At 40.5% G+C, this 10,640-nt stretch overlaps 1 protein-coding gene across 4 annotated transcripts; it reads right to left on the minus strand.

The window, feature by feature from the left end:
- Nucleotides 1-4,694: 4,694 nt before the first annotated feature.
- LOC131251462 (phospholipase A2-alpha) lies at nt 4,695-9,546 on the minus strand. Of its 4 annotated transcripts, none has more exons than XM_058252172.1 (4): nt 9,384-9,542; nt 9,260-9,302; nt 7,340-7,465; nt 4,695-5,056 (listed from the first exon to the last, which is right to left on the minus strand). In XM_058252172.1, the coding sequence occupies exons 1-4, from the start codon at nt 9,510-9,512 to the stop codon at nt 4,881-4,883; spliced, it is 474 nt and encodes a 157-aa protein (XP_058108155.1). In that variant the 5' UTR covers nt 9,513-9,542; the 3' UTR covers nt 4,695-4,880. The 4 variants fall into 4 exon arrangements, with proteins under 4 accessions (XP_058108155.1, XP_058108158.1, XP_058108156.1 ...); XM_058252175.1 differs by having other exon boundaries at nt 9,380-9,540; XM_058252173.1 differs by having other exon boundaries at nt 9,393-9,535.
- Between the last annotated feature and the right edge of the window lie 1,094 nt (nt 9,547-10,640).

Here is a 10,640-nt window from a genome sequence, read left to right on the forward strand (position 1 = left end):
ATACATACGAATACTCTTTGATATGTATCGAAATACATATCGAATACTCTTTAATATATATGTATCGAAAATTGTAGGATTTTTTAGGCAAAGTCACTGGAAAGTTTTGGATCTTTCTCAACATATTAAAAGACCTTTGATACATATTAAAGTACATATCGAAATACCTTCGATATATATCAAAGGACATATCGAAAATGCAGGGACTACGATTATGGCTACGGTTATAATCCATAGCCATAAGAAATCCAAACTTTCATAAATTATATTTCTGAAAAAGCAAGGGCATTTCGAACTTTGGGAAGCCGTGGGGCTTATCCTTGAGAGGTAAAAGAAGTGGGCTTTGAAATGTAAATGGGCCATAAATGGGTCGTACAGCTGTAAATTTCTCCTGAAAAATAATGGACTCGGATTGCTTAGTGTAGATGTCCATAATTTGTTGGCCAAGCAAAGTTCTGTGGGCCCACCATGATGCATATGTTATATCCATACCATCCATCCATTTGGCCGGATCATTTTAAGGCATGAGTCTAAAAGTGAGGCGGACCCAAAGCTCAAGTGGACCACACAACAGAAAGCAAGCAGTGGGGATTGAATGCCTACCATTGGAAACTTATGTGGAGTAAACCGTGATGTTTTCATTTCATCCACGCCGTCCATCTATTTTTCCAGGTCATTTTAGTGTATGGAATAAAAAATGAAGCAGATCCAAGGCTTAAGTGGACCATACAGTGGAGATTGAATGCCCACCATTAAAAACTACTTGGGAGCCACAGAAGTTTTGGATCAAGCTGATATTTTTGTTTTCCCTTCATCCAGGTTTTTGTTAGCTTGTGAACCAGTTGGATGGCAAATAAACATCAATCTGGCCGTAGGAAGATTTCAATGGTGAGCGTCATTATCACAGTTGCTTCCTGTGGTGTGGATTACTAGCCTAAAGTTACACAGGTAATGCCTATTTAAAGCATATTTTATGAGAGAAAGACGCGAATTGGTACAACCGGATGCGGATTGCGTCCTACCCCGCCTCTTTTCTATGCCAGAATGGGCAGTTATGTGGGTGGGCCCACCGTGATGTACCTGTATGTCCAAGCTATCCATCCATTTTCTTATATCATTTTAAGGCATGAGCATAAAAATGAGGCAGATCCAACGTTCAAATGAACCACACCATATATGACTCTTGTATTTAATGTTTTGTGCATTTAATGCAACCAAGCTTATTATTTTGTGTGGTCCACTTGAATTTTGAATCTGCCTCATTTTTATGCTCATGCCTTGAAATGATATGAGAAAAGTGATGGACGGCTTGGATGTACAGATACATCACGGTGGGCCCGCCCACGGAACTTCCCGTTCGGGCAATAGATGGGCGGGGTAGAACGCAATCCGCATCCGGTACAACCCCGTCCGTCCACAATTACGAACGGACGGTGGATTCGATGGGTCACCTTAATGCATGCGTTTTATCCACACCGTCCATCCTTTTTTTCATATCATTTCAGTGTATGATCCCAAAACTGAAATTATCCAAGTCTCAAGTGGACAACACCACAGGAAGCAGTGGTGATAATGACAACCACCGTTGAAACCTTCCTAGGCCCACCATGACAGTTAATTGCCATCCAACCTACTCATAAGGTCACGTAGACATGGATGAAGGGAAAATATAAATATCATCTTGATACAAAACTTGTGGCCAAAAAAGTTTTTCAACAGCTATTGTTTAATCCCATTGTGTGGCCTACTTGAGCCTTCGAATTGCCTTTTTTTGGGATTTCATAAACTAAAATGATACGGAGAAATGTATGGACGGCGTGGATAAAACCCATACATCACAGTTGCTCCTTGCTCCTTACATCTGGCCATGTCATTGTGTGAGAAAGTAGATTAGGTGCAGCCCGGCCTCGCCCAACAGGGACCCTGCCAGTACCGACGTGGCTACTAGTAGGTGCTCTGTGAGCATCATCATGATGTATTTATTTTATCCACACCGTTCATTCATTTTTTCGGATCAATTTAAGGTACGAGACGAAAAATGAGGTAGATCCAAGTATAAGGTGGACTACACCATAGGAAACAGTGGTGACTGAGAGGGCCACGATAGTTTTTTAATAAATAGATATCTGTGTTTTTTACCGTCATCCATGTCTTTGGACCTTACTAAAAGGTTTGATGGCAAATAAACATTACTGCGGACCTCAGGAAGCTTTTAATGGTGGGCGTTCAATCACCACTGTTTTCATGTGGTGTCTTCCACCTGAGGTTTGGATCTACCTCATTTTGTAGCTCTTTCACTGGAATTATCTGGAAAAATGGATGGAGGGCATGGATAAAACACATATATCATAGTGGAGCCTACAAAACATTGACCAGTATCCACGTCCGCGACTGACAGGTCAGTATGCAATTCGTGTCGGTCTTTTGGCATGTTCTAGAGACATGGCCCAGTGTGCAATGTCCCCACCAAATCATGTTGTGTGGAACATTCTCATCGTCTCCGCTGTTTGGTGCGGGGCCCCACCACATGATCGTTCATCACGTTTCTGACCGCCAGTGTACAATGTCTACTATTGTTCGACGGGCATTTCATACGAAACCATTCTGAAAATATCTTCTCATGTGTGTATACGGTATCGCAGCGGGAGCAGATTAGATGCAGCCCCGGTCTGGCCCAAACACGGTGCCACCCTGGTCGTGGGGGCCAGCTATATGTATGTATTGTATATCCACGCCGTCCATGCGTTTTTCCAGATCATTTTAGGGGACAAGCCCAGCTATCAATCAGATCCAAATATCATCTGGACTACACAATAGGAAACAGTGATGATTGAACGTTCACCATTAAAAACTTCTTGGGGCCTACCTTAATGCCCAACGTAATTTTTATTTTCTTTTGATAAGGTTAACAGATCTGCATGAAGGGAAAAATACATATATCAGTTTGATCCAAAGCTTTTTTGACCCACAAGAAGTTTCTAATTGTCAATCACCAGTGTTTCCTTTGGTGTGGTCAACCTGATATTTTTATCTGCTTCACTTATGTACTCATCCTCTAAAATGAGATGTAAAAACGGATGGACGGCGTGGATATAAATATATACATCAAGGTGAGCCCCACGGTCATGGCCGCACCGTGTTGTGTGTGGCCGGGACAAAGAGAAACGATTAGGTACTGCATGAAGTACCAGAAGCTTTCCGTCCGTCCTCCTTTTTCTTCCAACGTTTTACACGTGTAGGAAATCCGGACCATGTAAAATATCGGGCACATCATGATGTTTATTCACATTGGAATCCTTTCCCATCCATTAGAAACTAGGCAATACCCTTATGTTAGAATTTGAAGTTTTGACCTTCCTGTAATCGATCTTCATGAAAGAGATGACACTTGGCACGGATCTAACATCCTGTAAAACAAACACATGTCCGGGAAAGAAAGGGCAGCACCATGAGCTTTTGGTACTATCAGGAGTACCTGATCACTTCTGTATTGATTGATATGACCATTGACTGAACACTTGCGTGCATGGGGGCGTCCTCATCCATCTTAGATTTAGCGACTATGCCGAATGCGAGATCTAAGCCGTCCATCCGGTGGGTTCCTCCGAGGAGCTGCCCTCTTCAAAAAGAATCATGCTCGTCTATCATATGGTATGGGCCACAGTTTATGAAACAAATGGACGGATAAAATAATAAGGCCCAACTTTACCAAAACGTGCGTTTATTTCTGACATTGTCACCCAACTGACGGGTGAATGAGATTTTTTTTTTTTTTTTGTTTGTTTGTTTGATGGACGTCTTTGATCTCACGCCAGTGTGCCACGCTGGCACATGCACCCGCCTGGACTTTTCTGCCTTGTACAGCCATTGCTCGGTGATCCAAAATGAAAACTCTTTTATAAATTTCTCCCTGACCATCTATTTTTGGGCCATTTTTGGAATCATCGCATTTTTCAATCCGTATGTTTTTTTCAGACATGCTGCATCCATTGTCTAGTCCATTGGATCAACGGTTTGGATCTCCAAGACTGGTATCTCATCTGTGAAATCCACCGTACGTGATGAAGTGTACGTTTGGTGTAAAGTTACAAAAGGCTGTTTTTTGTTTGGCTATACATGCAGAAGATCCAAACCGTTAGGCACGCTAAGGGTCCTTAAAATCACACTCGTAGGAATAACCATCCAATTGGACATAATAAATTACAATTGGACCGTTAAAACATGTCAAATTTCAATATTTAATAGGCAAGAGTCCTGTCAAGGGTCAGTTAGGATCATCAGACCATTGATTCTAGAGAACCTGGCCCTTGCATGGCAGGACCTACTAAATGAACAGTTCAGATCGGCCTAATATCGAAAGATTGAAACATTGGATGGAGCGAATGATCACACAATGCCTGGTAATTACCATACTTTCAAGCTGTGTAGGGCCCGTGACGTTATGTGGAACCCAATCCAAACCGCCCATAGTGTGAGCCTCCTCATAGGCACCGCATATCCCAAGGACCAACCCCATCAGAAGCCCACGCGGGACACACCACAGGGAGAAATGCATAAATCTTATACAATTCACTTCTTGTGGCTCACAAATTTCGGAATATTTTGAGTTTCAATGTCCTTTATTCCTGGTGGGACAATATATATATATATATATATATATATACACACACACACAACACTATGGACCCCACACACAACTGGAATAATTCCTTCATTGGCTGGAACTCCATTTATTTATTGAGGTGAAAAGGAGGATAATACATCCTCCTAAATCATGACTAAACCAACATACAAGTGTATCATTATGGGGCCTTAAAACTGCCACATCCAGATCCCTTCTTCTTCTTCTTCTTCTTCTTCTTCTCTCTCTCTCTCTCTCTTCAAGGCTTGTGGAGAAATCTACCAGCAAGGAGAGCTGCTTCTATGACCACAGAGATGACATCAACCACCTCACCGATGATGCATTGGTTTCCTTTGAAACCAGGCCTTCCTGAGTCTTTGAAATCTGATATGCAGTTTAGAAATGCTTGGTTGCACTCTATGCTAAGGTAGTCATCTGCACCCACACCCAAAAATAGCACACGTATATTGGCTTACTAAACTAAAATGAGCATGCACGTGCAAAATCCAGTCAATTCATCAAGTGGGCCCCACCCTGAGATTTGAGTGTTACGCACGAGAGACCATATTGTAAATATTTATTAAATTGAGGATGATTGGTATATATATAAAAGGTAGGAGATTTATAGAAAATCATATTAATAGATATACATGACGCTGATGGTGAGCAGACATCAGACAATGTTGGATTATACACAAACAAACAGATGGTTTTAGAGCAGATCTGGAGTTTTGGGATGATTTTCAACTGTTGCAGATCTCGGTGGTATGGCAGATGATGATTGCTGTGTTGATGACGGGTGGGAGGAGACGACAGTCATCGGACTAGCAGTGATTTCTAGCTTTGTAAAGAAGATGGTTTTGACAACGGAGCAGAGATGTAGTTACGAGGACAGTCAGAGAGACACAAAAGAGACTGAAAGATTTATATATATCTGAAATCTTAATAAATATAAGTGACTCCACCCAAGTGACAGTATATAACATATACAGCTGTACATATATATTCTATACTTGAACATTCACATGCTTACAATAAATGTATAAAATAGTCCTTATCTAACGTGCATATGTGGGGCAACCTGATTTTCTGACATGTGCTTGTCCAAAGAGAGCCTCATTAAATGGGTGGGCCTGATCTTGCGTGGGTGGCACGTGTTGGCACGTGAAGAAAATTCTAACTCAACTTCACATTTTAATAACCGAGTGATGATGGCCCATGGTTAGCTGCACTATCACGCAAGATGCACCATGTTACAAAGGTCCACTCTCCGTGCTACGGTCAGATAATCGGGACTTTTCATCTCGTGGCCGGAAGATCTTGGCTCACTGGTCAAGCACCTTCAATTGTACATTTAAAGCTATAAATGATGGAGTACACATTCAACAACCCCAAAAATGTTCATAGTCGTGGGCAGTGAAAGGGAAGTCCATGGACTACAGCAATAAGCTAGAAACGGCAGTTCGATATTTGATTTTTTATTTTTTTAAATCATGGATCATTCACCATGTGGCCCACCAAATGGACCATCTGGATCATATGATTGCTATGCAAGTGAAACCTATTTGGTACGATGAACCTCAATCACAATTGATTTTTTTAAAAAAAAAAGATTATGGGCCCGTTTGGGGTAGCGGAGTAATTGTTACCCGGGTCACTAGTTAGTGGGTGTTACCATGACGGTGGGACCCATCTTGATGAATGTGTTATATATCCATGCCGTCCATTCGATTTTTTGGACTATTTTAGTTTGTCGTCCAAAAAATTCAGCAGATCCAAATCTAAAGTAGACCACACCACAGGAAACAGTTGTGATTGAATGGACCCATCATTGGTTCACATAATGTTTATTTGCCATCCAACCGGTTGATAAGGTCAAACAGAACTATATGAAGGGAAAATACAAAGATCAGCTTGATGCAAAACTTTTATAGCCCACAATAAGTTTTTAATAGTCAATCATCACATTTTCCCGTGGTGTGGTCCACCTAAGAATTGGATCTTCTTAATATTTTAGATCAAGTCTAAAATAAGATGAAAAAACGGATGGACAGCGTAGATAGACAACATATTCATCAAGGTGGGACCCACACGGTCAGGGTAACACCCACTTATGCACTACCCCGGGTAACACCTAATTCGCTCCCTCCGTTTGGATGCCACTGATAATAAAGATAAACGATATTTCTCCTGGGTGTCGGCGCCCGTCTGAAGCATACCAACGGATGGATTTACGATTAAGACCGTGGCCCACTAACGTATCCCATAAGCCTGAAATTTCAGCTGTAAGGCTCTTCCATAATGCGGAGTTCGATGGAATGATAGGATTTTCAAACACTTGGCACGTATGAACACATATGTGAGAGACGGTCAATCCCCACCAACTTCTTTTTGATAGGATTTTCAAACACATGACACGTATGAACACATATGTGAGAGACGGTCAATCCCCACCAACCTCTTTTTTTTTAAAGAAAATCTAACTACATCAGCTCCCCAACAAACGCTTGTCTCCACATAATAATTGAGAAATGAAAATTGGGTGGCATCCAAACGCACTCCATTGCTAATCGCAACAAAAGTTCGCTATTGGGCACATCAGACCGGCCTACTTAAGTCCGCTATCAAATCATATCATATGATTCACCCATAGATGGTTATGAGATGAATTAGTCTGTTATTATGTATTTTGAACCATTTTTTTATTAATGAACTTACTGTTCTTGGCTTGAACGCATGCATCATGGGTCAGGCAACAAGCGTCGAGTCCGTCGCAAGGCTTTTCACCCGGGCAGCCGCTGTATAGAAGTCCACAGTACTTCCCATACCTCAGAAATGGAGGCACTATTCAATATTTTCAAAAGTAAATTAAATAAATAATAATAATAACAATAATTAAAAGGACCCACTAAAATTCCTAACACAAATGATCATGTGGGGTTTGAGCAAATATCAGAAGGACTGTGTAAGCAGACCGAGTAAATTATGTATGGCCGACCATCCATTTTATCCAATAATTTTATTATTTTAACTCTAAAATAAGTATTTCTAAAGCTCAAATAAACCGTATCACACGAAACAATAGGAATTAAACGTTTGTTATTGAAAATTTCATGGGGCTACAGAAGTTTTGGATTAATGTTATAACGGTATTTTATAAGATAAGCTTCAAAATAAGCATATCCAAAGCTCAAGTAAACCACACCATGAGAAATATTGAGAATTAATTGTCTGCTGTTGAAAAACTCTTGGGGCCTATAGAAGTTCTGTATGTTTGATTTTATAAAGAGATTGGAAGGCAAATAAACATTGTTGTGGGTGCGCACGAAGGTTTCAACGGTGGACATCATTATTTCCATTGTTTCCTTTGGTGTGATCTACTTGAGCTTTGGACATGCTTCAATTTTGGTCTTGACCCTAAAACGAGCTGGAAAAATGGATGGACAGTGTGGATAAACTACATACATTCATGGTGGGCCTAACAGAGTTTATTAAGTATGATAACAGAGTTACTCAGTGGTAAGTACAAAACCCGATTTCTCAATTATCGTATTTTCAAAATATCACGATACTATAACGAAATATTCATAAAACGATATCGGTGTGAGATATTTTCAAATTATCGACTGTTTTGAATTTGTCGCGATTAAATAGCGAAATGATCGTGATTTCAATGTAGAATTTATTTAAGAGATGTATAATACATTTATACTTAAATGGTTATAACAGTGAAGTGTGAGCTGACAGTGGGTGTACTTAACAAGCTAACAGAAAAAAAAAAAGTTTATAATTTTAAAAAATATTTATTAATTTATAATAAATACTTTTCCCCAACAGTATTTTGAGAAAAATATCAAAATCCGAAAAATCTCTCGGGAAATTCCCATGCCGAGAAATTGATGAGAACAAGATTTGTAACTATGATGGGTGGGAATCCCAACGTATCTCGAAATGGGATTTGGATTTAAAACCGCATTTTCAAATCTACAAAATCCCCTTTAAGATTTGGTTTTGGATTCCCGCCTATTATAATTAGACGGTGATAGACGTTTGCACAGATTCAACAAGTGGCACGTGTGCGATCCCACCGTTCATCGGGTGGACCCTATGATGGATAGTCCATAGCCGTGCAAGATTTTCGTTGAATGCCTGTCAAAGCACCATAACGGCCGTTATAAGGCCTTTAAAGCCGGTGAAAATATGAGAGGAATATCCAAATATGCCATAAAATTCCAACCGTTGTAATAACGCCATTTTAACGGCGATCGCAAGACACGGCTGTAGACGCCCAGGATGTAATGGGACCCATTTGAAACCGTTACAAACACCATATACAAGGCTAGTCGCAGAACACGTGCCAACTTGGCCCAGATGTGCGAGATCTGGACCATCTATTTAGTTGGGCCACCATCAACATCCCCACCCCAAATCTCAAAGAGGACCATTGACGAGGTGGGCCATACCGCACCTTGGGTATGAACCATCAGTCACCCTTTTTTAACTTTAATCCATTCTTATACACATGTGGCCCACCAGATTAACGGACTAGCCTGATTTTTGGGTCATTGGATGTTCATGATGAGACCCACCTCATGAACGGCTCAGATCTAAAGAAAAAAAAAAAAGTTGGGACGGTACCTGAACAGAACTCGGATTCGCATTTCCTACTGCATTCCTTACTCTGTGACAAAGAAAAGCGAGAGTTTTAAGAAAGAAAATAAAATAAAAGTAAAAAGAAAATGATATGTTTCTCAGTACTCGCCACAGATACATCTGAATCAGAGCTTTGAATGCCGACGTTGAGGGCATAAATGGAAATACTGAAAACTTGGAGGGCAAAAAAGGAATACAAGAAAAGGATGGCTAACTTCAAGGGCTGGTTTCTGGCCATCGGTGAAGCTCTAAAATTTCCAAGCTTGGTTTTCAATGAAGCTCTGATTTATAAGAGAGAGCCAGAATAGATACTCTGGCGGAGCGTGATAATCCATACTCGTGCATAGCCACAGTACACATCTCATGCATCTACTCGAGCAAAACCATCAAAATAGTGGGCCCAATTCAGACCGGTTAAAAACCACCGAACCTATGATTCTACAGGTAGGTTGGTGAACATTTGAAAGAGAAATTTTAAACGTTGGAAATTCTGCTAAAATGCAATTAATAGCTGTTGATGGTAAACATATATTCCATCTACATGGGTTACACTATTTGGATGGTTTGGATTTAGGATTTGTAGGCTACATATAGGATTTATGAGTGCGTGAGTATGAACTTCCATACTCTAGCAACGTGTCGAATAATTCTTATTCAGCAAGCAAGGGCGATAGGTGTGGAAAGAGTTGGATTATTTTTGTCTTGGTTCGACTCGTGAATGGACTTTGTCTTTTAGCCCAGTTTTCTGATGAACTGCATCTCGGACGTTGATCTTTCGAGACAAACAGCTATGGATAACTCGTAGCTTAGGCAGGGGTGAACTGATCGAGTCATGGTCGGAAAATATCTATGGGAGTGGAGGATTTCAGTGAGCCCACATGCGTGTGGAGCCCTGCCCATACACACGCATGCACACGTGCCAATATGTTACATGTGTGTGAGATATAATCTTTTCATCAAGTGGGCCACATTGCATAGTTAGTAACCCCATTTATCCCTCAAAACAAATGGGGTTAATTTTATTTTTTAGTAGGTCCGTATTTCATTTGACTTCACAAAGGGAGTCATTTCATACTCCAGCTGCGTATGACGCTTGCTACGCAGGCACTTTGTAAATGGCACACGTGGCATGAATTAACTCAAATTAGACTAGCGATATTGTGTAACAAACCGTTTGATTGCTTGCACAATCCTAACCTCTAATTGGTGGATACATGTGTAACGCACGTGTTTTTAGGATCAAGTATATGACCCGTCCCGAGTGTTAACATATAAGAGAGTTAAATTTCATATATATATATATATATTATTTTTTATTCTAGAGTTAGCAATTTAATGTAGAATGGACAAATCAACGTAAAGGAAA

Source organism: Magnolia sinica, chromosome 7, assembly GCF_029962835.1.
Source record: "Magnolia sinica isolate HGM2019 chromosome 7, MsV1, whole genome shotgun sequence".
Taxonomy (NCBI): domain Eukaryota; kingdom Viridiplantae; phylum Streptophyta; class Magnoliopsida; order Magnoliales; family Magnoliaceae; genus Magnolia; species Magnolia sinica.